Source organism: Sycon ciliatum, chromosome 2 (assembly GCF_964019385.1).
Source record: "Sycon ciliatum chromosome 2, ocSycCili1.1, whole genome shotgun sequence".
Lineage (NCBI taxonomy): Eukaryota > Metazoa > Porifera > Calcarea > Leucosolenida > Sycettidae > Sycon > Sycon ciliatum.
Genome location: NC_088644.1, coordinates 47,569,310 through 47,585,415, shown reverse-complemented (window position 1 = coordinate 47,585,415; position 16,106 = coordinate 47,569,310). Strand labels below are relative to the sequence as shown.

General features: G+C 46.6%; 1 protein-coding gene across 1 annotated transcript in view; it reads right to left on the bottom strand.

Moving 5' to 3' along the window:
- LOC135810273 (myb-like protein Q) overlaps nt 1-1,908 on the bottom strand; it is a 6,861-nt gene extending 4,953 nt beyond the window's left edge. The window contains exons 1-2 of the mRNA XM_065323755.1: nt 1,043-1,908; nt 67-198 (exon numbers count right to left, since the gene is read on the bottom strand). Of these exons, the coding sequence (XP_065179827.1) occupies nt 67-198; nt 1,043-1,538 (628 nt within the window). The 5' untranslated portion in view covers nt 1,539-1,908. The remainder of the gene's footprint in view (nt 1-66; nt 199-1,042) is intronic.
- Nucleotides 1,909-16,106: the final 14,198 nt, after the last annotated feature.

The following is a 16,106-nucleotide window of genomic DNA, read 5'->3' as shown; positions in this document are numbered from 1 at the left end:
ATTTCACACACCCCCCCCTCCCCCCCCCCCCCCAACATCCGGCACACATCCACACATTCAACTCACCATACATCTTGCCTTCGTCGGAAAGGATGATCTTCTGCCGTCCACACGGCGGGTAGATACTGAGAGCTTCCTGGAACGCCTGCTCGATATCTTGCGACCAGATGCCCTCGACCGATTCTTCAGTCATTCCATCTGAAGTACACACAAACAGCATAAGAACATGACCATTGCGCAACCACAATTTTACCCATCTCTGAGCTACACAAGTTGACGTAAAATTGTATCCAAAATTTCCGCGCCAGGCACATCCATTCATATGACAGCAATGATAGAATTACTACAAGTCCACGTACAGTGTTGCTCAATGAAATCCAGTCACCGTAAGTCGCTCAAGTACGTGCCGGGCGTTGCACAGGCCTGCGAACACTGGGCTGCGAAACGATGCAAGACGCAAACTTGAGTGACACGACTGGATTTCATTGAGCAGGGCTGTGCATGTATCTGCCTATGGGTATTGTGCCCTGCCGTCTGCTGGAGGGAGACTTCACCCTGCTGGAGGGGTATTGCACCCTGCTACCACATGCAATATGCCCTACTTCATGTACCTGGGGTACTGCATGTGCCCTGCCCCGGGTACTGTGCCCCCCCCCCTCCCCCTTACTGCAATGGGTACTGTACTACTGTGCCCTGTGGCCGTGGATATTACATCTCGTGCCGGGGGGGGGGGGGGGGGGGGTACTGTGGCAGTGTGCCCTGCCCATTACTATAATGGGTACTGTACCCTGCTGGCCCAGTTGCTGCACCCTGCTCCTTACTACAATGGGTACTGTGCCCTGCTCCTGTGGATATTCCGTCCGGGGGGGGGGGGGGGGGGGGTACTGTACTCGCGTGTCAAAGCCGTAACCATAATCCCCTGGTTGGGACAGTAGTCACTGTAGGCAACAACAGTGGGGATACATGAGCTGTGGTGGAAGACAATGACTAGATTATGTACTGGCATCTCGTAGTTGCTGATAATGAATGATTGCTTACTTACCTTCCTCATCATAGTTCTGCCATGCTGTTGTGGTGGCTGGCTGGGGCACGGAATCACCGTTTTTATCGTAGGGCGGAGAATGCCCGCTGTTGACCGCCGCTGCATCCTGTGTGACAATGTCACGCTGTGCAAACTGGAGACCGCTGTGCCCGTTCCCAGCAGGGGCACCATCACGCCCTTGACCTGCGGAGGATGTATGCGAGTGCGCTGCAGCAGAAGATCGGATGCAGTCCGCCGTCACGCCGTTTTCAATGAGCTTTCTCGGATCACGAAGTCCGGAACCCGACGGGTTGCCTCTTTCCGCCATTCTGCTCTTTTCTGAGGACACGTGAGCGGATTGCGTCGGGAACGATTTGTGTCCAGTCGCATTGCGAGTAGCGCCATCACTTCCATCGCCATCGCCAGCACAAATTATGTAATCGTCGCTAGATGATGAGCTTTCATTGCCCGCTAGATGGCTGACGGGAATTAGTCGAGGTGGGTTGCTGTTGGCCATCACCTCCGCTGCACTTCACTAGCCACCTCCTCCAACTGCTGTATCGATTGTATTGAATTTCAACTCTGAAGCGTCTCATGCAGCAATCGGTGTGGCTATTAGTATTGCTGTTTCATTTCCTGGAAGAGCGAACCCTGTGCCCCCGCTCTCCATGCAGCCAGGTGCCCACAATCTGCGCACTGAAATCCTAGCGCTTGTTGACAAAGATACCTTTAGGCTGCAACATCACCTGCCGACAACCTTATGCCAGAAGCGTCTAGGTCGAGTCGGCACAGCACGAAGCGTTAATTTACGACATGAAAATCGCCGTCAACAGCACGACAACAATTACATCCTGTACTGGGATTTGTTTAGTTCACGGGCTCGACCAAGTGCGCTGATGTCGGCTCACTTGAACATTCATACGGCCCCGTACACCGAGTTACATAATTTCACACTCAAGTCGTGTTCTACTCGCAGGCGCTGATTGTGAGAGGGCAGTGATTAGCAGTCGTGTAGTCGACCTGTCATACATCATTCCTCGCATTCCTCGCGTTCTTACCAGGCTTTCCTGCACAATGCAGAGCTGAGTAGAGAGTAGAGTTCATTCTATTCACGGAACTGGCTTTTCCTTGTCCAGTGCATGCTACATGCATGTGTCAGTGTAGTGTATGTAGAGTGTAGTGTAGTGGGACTGCGAGAGTCTAGCAAACATGCATGCCATGGTCCACGCGCTGTGTCATTCTCCCTACGGCCACAACGACCTCTTCTTACAGGACGTAGATCTACATCGACAGTAGCGACGACACAGAAGATAACACTGAAGATGAGTTGGGAGATGAGGCGGATCCGGAGGACGAGGTTGCGGTTGATGGAGAGGAAGAATCGGGCCGCGGTCACACCACCGAGCTCGATTCAGCCATTCACTGATTCAGCAGAAGAAAAGCGCTTGTTTACGCGTCAAGAAGTCTGTTGTTTTTCTTCATTTCGTTGTCTCACCCTATAATTATAATAAAGAGTCTGCAGGTTTAAGATGATTTTAGTTTTTCTGTTGTGTTTCGTGCAGCATATGCTAGTGCTTGAGGCAGTTTGTATCCGTTTGTACAAACCTGATCTTTGAAGCAGCAGAACCATGTTACATTGTACATTGTACACAAGAGAGAGTTTGGAAGCTTTGTTACAACTCTCAGTCACATTGGACACAAGAGAGAGTTTGGAAGCTTTGTTACAACTCTCAGTCACATTGGACACAAGAGAGAGTTTGGAAGCTTTGTTACAACTCTCAGTCACATTGTACACAAGAGAGAGTTTGGAAGCTTTGTTACAACTCTCAGTCACATTGTACACAAGAGAGAGTTTGGAAGCTTTGTTACAACTCTCAGTCACATGTAGTCATGTAGTCATGTAGTTGCGTAAGATTGTTTTCGTAGGTGCACATTATGATTGTTTGTCTCAATGGCAATGCACAGTTCTAGCGTTACAATTAGTGTCTCACCGCCTTTGCACTCAGTTCACACTTCACTTCTATTGTCTCACCTTTCTTTACTCTATTTTAGCACTTTGTTTTGTTCTCGTAACACGTTAATGAACGTATACTTTTAATCGTTCCTCAGGCTCAGCACGGATATTCTTCAGTTACGACATTCCGCTGATGAATGTGACATGAAAATCGATTTTGGAAAACGTTCATGACTTCGTTCTTGTGTGGCGATGACGGCAGATTTTGTTCTTGCTATTGCTATTTAAAAAAAATTATTGTCTCCGTGTCGACCACATGCATTTGCATGCTCTCCGAGATCAATAACGTTAAAAAATATTTCTTATTCTCTATTAGTCCTGTCCAGCATGACACTACGATCAAGCGCTAGCACTAGTAGTCTACTACAGTCTCAGACTCTCCGGCAGGTCAGTCTGTACTCACTTCAGAAGTTCAGACCCAACAAAAGTCAGCAGTCAATAGTCAGAGTGACTGTCACGCTGCGTACTCTGCGTGGCTGGCACTTCCCCAAGAAGCTAAGGACCTTTCTTCCCTCCGCCTTTTTAAGAGCCTTGTCGCGCCTTGACTTTGATTTTGTGTTTCTCATTTTGTTGCAATCACTACTTATCCATGCCGGTTCTTTTTTTTCTTTTTTTCTCCTCCCCTTCTCCCTTCCTTGCCGTGGTTGGCTAACACCCTCTCTCTTTGTATTGGCCGGTGTTCTCACTGTGCTATGAGATGCTGTAATAAATAAATAAATAAATAAATAAATAAATAAATAAATAAATAAATAAATAAATAAATAAATAAATAAATAAATAAAATGGACTTGTCGGCAGGAACAGTACGCACAGTGAAACCAAGTCAAAGGGACGACCGCCGCTCAAGGGGGGACCTTCAAAACCTGGTCTCTGTTACCAGGTGGTCTCCTTATCCAGGGTCATTTGACTGAAAATAGCATTTACATCCCTCAATCCTGGTTTCAGTGGTCTTCTTGGACAGGTGGTCGCCTTATCCGAGTGGTCGCTTTGACAGGTCTTACTGTACTGTTGAAAAGTGACAATGTACAATGTAGCTGAGTTGGCCACAACTCCGGACAAGGTCAATAAGAACTGGTGAAGTTCAGAACGGGGCGAAGTGGTCATGCCATTGTGCTGCTGTAAAACTGCTTGTCATGGTCCAGTTTTGTTGCAAGGATGTCGGTCCGTGCGGCGGGAGGACTGTCGTAAGACGGTAGCGCGCAAAACTCAAAAAGCAACCATCTTATTATTATTATTGTAGCAAGATGCTGTCTGATGATCAGTTAAAACCGTGAAACTCAGAGTTACAGAAGAAACGCTTTTCGTCCCTCTCAAGTGTGTATTATTATTATTATTATTTATTGTATGGTGAAAACACCACTGCTATGGGGAAAGCCATTGCTAGTCATGTACTAGTAGTAGGTGGTGGGGGTTGCTACGGACGCGAGAGTGCGTAGAGATGGAGAATATCTGACACCAATCAGCAGTGATTCTGAGGAGCTGCGATATCTGCACCCTACTCACTGTAACTCAGTGCCAGGTAGAGTTGCACACCACGTAACGTACGTAGACCATGTAGACTCTACGTGTACGTGTAGATCTACCACGCGTCCTGGTGGCCTGCCTGGCCTGTGCTACGTCACTCCATAGCAATGGCATAGCAACAATTTGAAAAATTCGAAAACTGGATCCACCTGGATCCAGTTTTTGTATGGATCCAAGCACATTTCAAGCGGTCTCACTCACAGCAAGGTGATGTTGCCAGTGTCAACTGACTGATTTGGCTAGTGGGGGCGGGGTGACAACTACTTAACTGGTGGCGAAGTAAAAGTTGCACCTGCATACGGCATGAGTGGGTTGCTATGCACCCACATACTGAGGCAATAGCAAAGTCACACCTTAGTGGATCCAAAATAGAAATCTGATGTCAATTTACTACTCCCAGGCCGTTTTTGACGTCATCACTTTCAAGCCCTAGGCTAAGGGGCACTCCGGCTTCATTTTCGACGCCGAGTTTTCGATGCCAAGACAAAGGTAGGTGAAAGAGAAGACCCCTCGAACAAGAACGAGTCTCCAGAAGCGATCGAGTCGAGCAGGAAGACGACTTTTGAATTTCGGCCGAGCGAGCGCTGATGACGTAATGAGGGATTAGCTTGCCAGTGGAAATGCATCTGCGCACATACATTTCACACACTTTTTGGCCAATTTTCAATCGAAGAAGAGGTTGTTTGCTATGTTCTCCCAACGCCGTGAGCGATCCCGTCTTCTATACCCTTCCAGGTACCCTGAAGGTCCTCCAGAGGAGAATTTATCTCCATCAAAGCGTTGTTGATCCGCTAAATTCGTCTCGAGACATATTCACCCAGTGCAGTGCTGATAAATGTAGAATGTTGAATCTGTGATAATCGTCGACGATGGAGAGAGAGGCTGATAGCCGCTGTCGCAGGGAGAGTGAAGCTGCTGGAAGTAACAACGGGGAGCCCGTTTGTATCACCTGAACAACCAGACTTCAAAGCAGCTTGACCAAATCGGAGGGTGCCTCGTTGCTTATCGTGAATATTACACCGACATGAATTACTACAAATATACTGGTGAGGTTTTATCTTGTTTTGTTCGTGTGCTAGTACCCTGGCCTGGAGTTCTCGTTAGCAAATTCCTATTCCCTGGCATTTTCTAAACATTCCGTGTAGGACTAAATACGTGATCAAGTATTCCGATTTGGGTAGATGTGGAATTTGGACATGTATTTTATTAAAAAAATATTTTCCGAATAGAGCGTTTGTAGAGAAATGGTTGCCCAAATACAACAAAATTTATTGTGCAGTTCTACAACTTGTACTGAAATCCAGTCAAAGTAAAAATGATTCTTCATGACAGTTGGGGTCAATGAAATCTGATCCAGGTATAGCGAAGGGTGACGCCTGCCACCCGGGAACGAATGCCCATTTGGTGGGGGATACCAAAGTACTCGAAAGTAGTGCGTGTTTCAATGTGGCATGGACGTTTTATATGATCTCTGGTCAATGCAACATACGATAGCCATCATGAATTGCAGGCCTCGAACGCAACTCCGACCAGAATTGGCAGTTCCCTAAGTTAGATGCTTTATAATTCCATGGCCCCAGCTGTAGTTATAGAGGGTTTTTTTGCACATTATTCTTATAGTCGATAGGTTTATACTGATGGCCACAAACAACGGCAGTTTAAACTTCACTGATGTGTTCATGAGCTGAGAGATTTCTCTCCACTATTTCTGTTGTGCACACAGGTCTGTCCAATATGCATTGACCGTATTGGGTATGGTACCTGCTCTGAGAAGGGAATCGCTGGAGCCACAGTCCAACCGTACTGGCAATATATGTTGCCGCAGTGAGGCCATGAAGCGTTACATTGGCACATGTTTGCCGCACGCAGGGCGTTACATGCAAAGTCGCACAGGAGCCGTTACACAGGTTTCTATATTGCCGCAGTCCTTTTTTTGCTATTGCCGCATCACTTTTTTTGCTATTGCCGCATCATTTTTTTGCTTTTGCCGCATCATTTTGAGTGAAAAGATCGCCGCACCCCGCCGGACGCGCGTTACGAACTCAACGAAAATTTGTCGCACTAGCCTGGTCGCGCGTTACGCCGCACCCCCTGCGTTACGCGTTACGCGGCAACATATATTGCCAGTACGGTATACAGGCTTTCAAGAAACAGAGAGGAGCCATCTTTGCAAGCTGATACTCGATGTGTACCGACAGAATTCTCACAAGATACCTTACGGACTACGCCTGGTGTATACTTCATAGTACTCCTTCGACTACTGTCTAGAATCAAGTCGACTGAAACAAGTTCAAACAACTCTGGCTTCAAACGAGCCGTCGATTAGACAAACAAAACATTCTCTCATATACTAGAGCACTCTGACAACTCACGACCTATTCTTAACGATAGCCACCGCTTATAAATATGTAGAGTACTGATTGGAATGTGCTCACAATCTCAACAATTCAGTGCTATAATTATTTGAACTATGTGTTCCTTCCATAAATGTTGTATCCACATATAATCCACAGTGCTGCAAAGTTTCAGAGTTCTCAGGGTATCAAACAAAATTATTTCAAATACAGTGAAATTGTTCGTGGACATTATAGCATAACTTGTAGTTCCCTGGTCCTTTTCTTTGCTATAAATTAATCCTTTGCTCTCTAGCCGCCGGCGAGTCCAACAGTGAAATTGTTAGTTCATATTTATGTGGGGGGGGGGGGGGTTGAACATATTTCTATATTAAAGGGACCTGCAACTGTAATACCACAGTACAGTAGATAGCAAATACTAGTGTAGAAAACAGAAATGCATGTTCCCATCATTGTATATGGACGGGCGCAGCAGGCCGAAGCTATCAGCCAGAACAGGATTTACAATCACCTAGAGATACTTTAGCTATTCCAGTATTCTCCGTGAGCTGTCCCATTCCACAATGGTTCATGCCACCATTATTTCTGGTAGTATCCATGTGCATAATTCCACGACCATCTCGGATTCTTCAGCAATTTGTGCCACGGCAAAAGACAACGCTTGACTCGGTCACTGGGGCTGTCAAACTTCGCATCACAAATGAACTTCAATTTCTCATCTGGTTCCAGTATATGTACTGCCATGACTTGACCATGCTTCATCCACAGCTGGGCGAAGATTGTGGCATTGAATTCCATAGCGCACCCTCTTGCTGCCATGCAGGAGTATGTTGAGAGAAGTGAACATATTTTTACCGTAAAAAAACAACAGCCCTGAAGAGGATAGCATTAGCAATAGCCTTGGGTGAATTTCCTGCAGGTACACGTTGTTGGTAGGTCTACTGGTCGGTCTCCATATCGTCAAGTTCAGAAATCACCTGTACTACACATCTTGTAGAAGGGATCCTGATCGAAAAATTTTCTGATCATAAAATTCACTAAACTGAGGGCGAGACAAATAGTCAGATGCCGTCTAGCTGCTTTGATCAAGTCATGCTAACAAGCTCCCCGTTGTTACTTCCAACAGCTTCACTTTCCCTGCGATAGCGGCTATCAACCTTTCTGTCCATCGTCGACAATTATCACAGATTCAACATTCTACATTTGTCAGCACTGCACTGGGTGAATATGTTTCGAGACGAATTTAGCGGATCAACAACGCTTTGATGGAGATAAATTCTCCTCTGGAGGACCTTCAGGGTACCTGCAAGGGTATAGAAGACGGGATCGCTCACGACGTTGAGAGAACATAGAAAACAACCTCCTCTTCGATTGAAAATTTGCCAAAAAGTATGTGAAATGTATGTGCGCAGATGCATTTCCACTGGCAAGCTAATCCCTCATTACGTCATCAGCGCTCGCTCGGCCGAAATTCAAAAGTCGTCTTCCTGCTCGACTCGATCGCTTCTGGAGACTCGTTCTTGTTCGAGGGGTCTTCTCTTTCACCAACCTTCGTCTTGGCATCGAAAACTCGGCGTCGAAAATGAAGCCGGAGTGCCCCTTTAATATTATGTAACTGTAAGTGTAATGCATGGTTGCCTGCTGAGACCCCCTGATCGGTCAAGGAGTTGCTCCCTGTACATCGGCACGTCGTCCCTACGTCACTAGGCTACAGTACATATCCCCTGTCGGCCTAGCGCCTGTGTCTTGTTTTGTGTTTGTCTCCACATGTCTCCACATGTCTCTTTGTCTCCACATGTCTCTTTGTATTGTAGCCAATGTAGGGCTGTGTTCCCAATAAAGAATAAAATAAAAAATGGCATCCTGGTGGCCTACTGTAAGGCATGGATCCTCCATCCCGGCCTGACATCTCTCTTGTAACTTTTTTTGTACTTGTAGCTTCGTTTGCAACAAATCACAAGAGAACGACAGAGAGATGAAAGGAAAAGCCAGGCAGGTACACCTAAAGAACAGCCAGTGTAACCCGCAACGGCCGCGGAACATCGATGAACAATAAAGAAGCGTTTGGGCGCTACCACTACCATTACATGTATACCAAGTAAAGTAGCTACGGCTAGCGGCTGATAGTCCGCGCGCACTGAGTATTTCCAGTAGTCCATCGGCCAAGTCTCAAAATCGAAAGTGGTGATGCACTGAGCTTCCAACTAAACGCGACCATACCCAGCACGTAGAGAATATATCAGAGAACACTATTCCGTTTGTTGGACGTGCCGAATTCAGTCCAGGGCGTCGATACGAAGCGTTCTTCGTCGCCGAGTTTTTTACTGTGCGCTCCATTTGAGAGTGCGCAGAGTTCTGATCGAGAGTTTTTTGAGCAGATTTTCAAATTTTTGAGGCTGTCAGCTGACAGCTGTCAACCCTAATGGCACTTAGTATGTGACAGGCAATAGGTTTTGGTGCCTCCGTATGCCTCCAAATAAGTTCTATCTTCCTTCGTTTCACTTCGCTGCTTCGCCCACCACCTCAGGAGATGACAGCGTACCTGCACTAGTCAGCTCTCGCTAACCCTGTCTCTCTTTCTCCGTCTTAGCGCTCGTCATTCGTGTCCTTCTGCTGGGGCGAGCTTGATACTGTTGTGTCGTAGTTTTTAGGCAATAGTGGCTGTTGTTCGCGTGACGATCAGGATTTATGGAGAAAGACGACGACTCGCCAAGTTCCCATGCAGCCACAGACGGCGTAGCAATTCTTACCGCCAACCCTTCGAGCAACGGAACCGGCCTGAGTTGGAAATCGTGTCTGTGTAATTGTGCCACGATACGGATGAAACACACAGGCTCACATGTGACGAGATGAAGATAATCTCAACAGGCTGACGGAAATCCAACAGGCTCACGGGAACGCTGCAGTTATGGTCGGAGACGCGGAGTTATTTAGTCACTGGTAAATGTTGCATCGAGTGCTGTGTGCTCTAACACAATTGTAAAAATCATGAAAAAGCGAAAATAATGCAATGGTGGGGCTGAGTGGTGTTCTGTGGAGGAGACGTCGCTGTTTCAGTATTCAACGCCGGACCCTGTATTTCAAGTCTGTGGTCATGCTTGATCATAAGTTCCTGTATGGCTCCAGTGCCTTCTCAACATTGTTGGCGGGTAAGCACCTGGATCGTGTCTAAGTACTGCGGCTCTGGTGGCTTGAGGGATGTACGGGTGCTCGCCGTGCACCCCTGCCGGCAATCTGCTAGTGAAGCTTGGTACCTACTGTGTCCGGGAGATTTTCATCCAGAAGCTGATCTTCCTAGGCTGGAGCTGCTGCTACTCCTGTGCTAGCCCTCAACCACTGGCCCTCCTACTCGGCTCCAGTGTGGGCCATTAACCACCCTGCCCGATTTCGCACTGTTGCTATTCCACACCGTCAGCATTTAACTCTGAGGTCAGACCTTGATCCCTCCCACCATATGCTATCTGTCCGTCTGCCTCTCTCTCACACACAGATGTGCGCGCATACACACAAACACACATGCACACACACACACATGCACACACAGTGACACAAACATACACATAGCCAACTTCTCTGTGTTTGGTGATCATCATCTGTTTTCTGATGTGCAAGCTCACCTCTGATGCCGATTACTTCCTTGCTTAGACCCGGTCTGCTATTAGACCAGTCTGCTCTCCCTTCACTCGCTTGTAAATCCTACTTGGAGCAGTAAAGTTGTGTCACTGCTCCTACTGATGTCATTGTTGTGAAAGCAATAGAGAGGTTTTGCAGAGCGAACGTTCGCAATGATTTTCGCGTTCCGGGTTGCGAAAACTATTGCGAACGTTCGCGCGAAATTTGTGTTTTGCATGTTTTTCGCTCCCAGGAATTTTCGCGTGCACTCGCTTGTTTGAGAAGTGGTCTTCATCCGAATATTTTGTCGAGTGACGGCACCCTGAGCCTGAGACGAGAGCTCTTTGACTACCTTGTCCATAGCCGGAGACTCACAGACAAACGGGTTGGCTTGTGCCGTAATCTGGCGCATCAACACCTGAAATTCAGAAAGGCATCGCGCGTTGATGTAACCGACTCTGAGCAGTGAGAAGACGAGCAGGCAGGAGATCGGGGATGGTTCCGGAGATGAAGCAACACGGGCTGCCACAAGTATAGGAAAGCAAGCACCCGCCGCCAAGCCATGAGTAGAGATCAAGCACAAACATGAGGATTGAGGGTGGCTCACCGCGCACGAACAGTCCACAAAGAGCGAACATTACTGCGAACGTTTGCATGTTTCTCGCTCCAAGAAAATTTCGTGTGCACTCGCTTGTTTTTGAGAAGTGTTCTACATCCGATTATTTGTTTGTTGCGAGTGGCGGCACGCGCACCAGGTACCCTGAGTCACGGCCTGAGACGAGAGCTCTTTGACTACGTTGTCCATGGCCGGAGACCCACAGACAAACGGGCCGGGTTGGCTTGTGCCGTAACCTTGCGCTTCAACACTTGAGATTCAAAAAGGCATCGTTGATGTAACCGATTCTGAGCAGTGAGAAGACGAGCAAGCAGGAGATCGGAGATGGTTCTGGAGATGAAACAACACCGAACACGGGCTGCCAAAAATATCGGAAAGCTAGCACTCGCGGACCGAGCCAAGACTGCAAGAGTACAGATCCAGCACAAACATGAAGATTGAGGGTCGCTCACCGACCCGTGCACCAGGCTGACCAGCGGCAGCGGTCCACAAAGAGCGAAAATTACTGCGAAAGTTTGTTTCGCGTTTCCTGCAACTTTCGCGTTCAAAACTGCGAACGTTCGCACGAAGTTTCGCTTTTCGTGACGTCAAACGAAAATTCGCGCGAACGTTCGCTCTGCAAAACCTCTCTAATATCATCGCCTTTGGTGGTTATTTTCCACCGTGCATGAATCATTAACAATCATCATCTATGTGTCACGGCCTAACCATCCTCGTAACTCCCCTCATCGTGACAAGTGCTGTACCGTTGAAACCTACTTTGCTTCAGTGTATATTCGCTCCAAAGCTCTTGTTTTGTTGCATAGTGATCTGACGCAGTGTGCTATAGCCTATCGGGTAATATGGATAAGATTAGTACAGTCGGCATCGCCTATCGAGTCACCAGGTACATGTATAAGGATACTAGTACATGTATACCGGCTTAATGATATCGGAACACAAATAGCACTATGTGTGCAATATTCCTTTCTAAGCTCACGCTGTGCGGTGCAGATAAGTCATGTGTCGTTGCCAACTTGCCGCATGTGCAGCAGGAAGGCACCACATGTCGACTACTACTTATACTGTACAGCATTGTGTGCTTACATGCATCTACGGCCTTGTGGATGCAATTGAGTCTCACATACATGTACATGAAATATTGCTTGTAGTGCGGCATCAGGTGTTAACATACAATGGCTAAATATTTTTCTCGCAATAATGACCGTATTCACCACAAGTGTGTTTATGTCCAGAGCCAACTCAAGTCCTGTATTATTTATGACCATGACAACAAGACTTCCGGGCTGAAATTCTTCTATGACAGGCATGAACACTTGCGTTACAATTGTTCGTGATTGTACGAAGTACATATTCGCTGTTGCATCAATTTTGCACCATTTACATTGTAGTGCCACTGTACTAGTGGTATCACCTGCATGCGTATTGAGTCAAACAAGGTAACCTCTGTATAATTATGCTTATCGTGGCTATCAAGAGCTTCGATGCAAATTCCCAGCTGACGAATGGTGTCCAGCTTGTGTTCAGCTCAGCTGGCACTCACAACTCATAATAATTGCGTTCTAGACGCCAGATGAGATGTTTCAGCTACAATGTAGACAAAACGTCCGTGTTCAAGAAAGCCGTCACTTCATCTTCTGTCCATCCTCAATAGCACGGTCAAGCAAATACGTCTGAAACACAGTAGCGACAATCCGACAGCGGCGACACGCCGTCTTCTCCGAATGAGCTAATTCTACCGTTGTAATTCAGATTCCCCCAAAAATGTCGAAATAAATAATAGATTTCCACCAAGCTCGCTAGAATCTTGCGAACCGTCAACATGCAGGCATTTCAAGTGTTCGAGCGTGCGTAGATTCTGCTCAGCGGCTCAAGAACATTCGCCAAGCGAAAAAAGTCGATGAGAAAGATGTAATGGTGGACGAAATTACGAAAATCGGAAGAAGGTATTCGACCCAGTTCGACTATCCTGGACTGGATTGGCAACGTCCAACAAACGGATTCGTATTCTATGGGGTCTCATGAGCTAGTGTGCCAAAGGGCGTTTAGTTGGAGCTTCAGTGCATCACCTTCGCCGAAAGAGGCCCTTTCTGAGATTTGGCCGATGGACTACAGTGATTTGCATGCGCTGCGCTGGGCCATCATCATCATCATGCATAGCATGGCTCGGGCCTGATGCCAGCTGCATGCAGCACTGATGCCAGTACTGATGGGGTTGGAATGTTATGTGGTACTTCACGCATTCCTGTCAACATTCCACACACACATACAAACATTCCTGGTGCAGTGGTTGTGAATCGCGTGACCCGAGCACTTCCAGGCCAGGCCAGAAAAAATAGGATCGTCTGTACGGACCAGTAGTACATACATGTCGGTAGACTGCGACTGTTGCAGTTTTCAAGCACACATTCCTGCGATTCTTTGTAGCTGAACAGACTCATGGTCCTAAGTATAATACAAGACAGGCTATAAATGGACAGAAACAAACTACTAGTATGTACAATTGCTTCCAGGCCCATGACAATGATTTCCCAGGGACCCTTTTCACAAGACAATCATGTACGACGTTCGTACATGCAGCAGCTATGAAGCACATAATTATGATTATTGTGCCCCTACTGCATTGTACTTGTATTGCACTTCAGAACATGCATGGATAGCCTCCAATACAAGGCACTTGCACACACGCACACACACACACACACACAACACACACACACACACACACACACACACACACACACACACACACACACACACACACACACAGTGACACACACACACACACACCATTTGACGCCCATCGCCAGAGACGATGATAGCGATGCCTCAGCAGAAGCCATAGCAGCTTGTGCTGGGACTGCACCATTCAACAGTTTGCAAGACTGAAGAATTGACCGCCACTATTCAGCCTGAGGGTAACAAGAATGCAGTTCACAGGGTTATGGGCCGTTACACGCCCAATTGGTTGAGAGACTCACCTACTCTCCCCTGACTCAGTTGTGAAGTCTGCATTTGCCACTAAGGTGTACAAGGCATAGGCATAGTGGTTGCCTGCGGAAGCGAAGGCTAGTTTGTGTGTTTCTGAACATTCAAGCCATGCCAACGCGAATCCAGCGGATTATTATTATTATTTCGTAATAAGTATTCGAATGCAACGACGCAAATCCACACAATTCAGTAGACACTTCTTTTCTATCAAACGTTTTCTTTCCCTGAACGTTTGATAGAAAAGAAGTGTCTACTGAATTGTGTGGATTTGCGTCGTTGCATTCGAATACTTATTACGAAACTGTTTTCCCACCGCCTCCAAACTACTGTTTGAATTATTATTATTATTATTATTATTATTATTATTATTATTATTATTATTAGTCAAAGGTATTTGCGTGTATTGGAGTCTATTTACATTTTTACCACTAAGCCGATTTTGTGTAGGCAGAAAAAGAATTTGTTTACGTTGAAACTGTTTGTGAATTTAGATCAGTAGTTCTCGTTTGTGGTTGCATGGTAACTTTCTAGTGGTGAATTTATCGCATCTGTTGTCACCTGATATCGTTGAATGGTGTAATGTTTCTTTCAGCTCTCATTTTATCGCGCTAGTTAGGGTCTAAATTATTACTTGCATTGTGCGTATATATATTGAGTTAGGAGCTTTTGTTGATTTGCCAGTAATCCTCTGATGAGATGGCGACGAAAACGTTTAGGAACAAGCTTCTTTATTTACATGAAAACAAGTTTTGCTTATGGTGTTTGTACTGAGTGCGCAGCTTACTCTATTTATTGCGTTGATTACATTTTTATCTCCACGGAAGCTTTTTAATTATTATTATTATTAATTTTATTCAGCCTGGTCTACACCACACAGCTATGAAGTGGCTTTTTCTGGCCAGTGAATCCCTACTTTTTGGTCTCACACACACACACACACACACACACACACACACACACACACACACACACACACACACACACACACACACACACACACACACCAGGCGCGTACGCAGGGGGGGGTTTCCCGTTGCCCGGAAACCCCCCAAATGTTCCAAACGAGCAACGTTTTTTGGGCTTTTTTGGTAGGGCGCACGATCGATCTGGCAAGAATGCGAAACTTCAACAGATCGTAACTCAGTCAAATCTCGTTCTAATCCAACGATCCTAATATCCAGGTCGAATAGAAAACTCTCAGCTGTCGGTTGAAACAATTTGTGACGCGCTGCGAGCTATGTCTCTTGAGATAAATCATTTGTAAGTTGAGCCGCGATCTCGGCAATTTCAAAATCGCGCAGAGCGACTTGAGTATCGAGAATTTGAGACTTTTCGTCACCCTGACTTACTCAAATTTCCAAGGGCTTCACTGCACTTGTGATATTTTCAAGAGTAGATCTACACAGCAAAAAATCTAAAGTTTGCGATCAAGAAAAACGAAATCGCTGGAGCAGGACGGGTTTGGGCCTTTGGGGCATTTTTCCCATCGTCGCTGCACAGCACTCCACCGCTATCGCTGGATATGTACATGACTGTACTGTGTCCTGGCTATCATGGTCGACCTCATTCTCTCCCTGGTACCTTTCCACTTCCAGGAAGCCCAAGATAATGAAGATTGAGAGAGTAGAACCGAAGTTATGATCAAAAGAACACGAAAAAATGTATAATTTTCAAAATTTCCTAGGGCTCTTTACAAAGGGTTAAAACTCATTCTTTGGGATTCAGTTGGAAACTCCCCTGGAGGTGACCCTGCGTACGCGCCTGCACACACACACACACACACACACACACACACACACACACACACACACACACACACACACACACACACACACACACACACACACACACTCACATACACACGCACACACACACACACACACACACACACACACACACACACACACACACACACACACACACACACACACACACACACTCCATACACAAAAACATCATCTGCAGTTGTGTGTG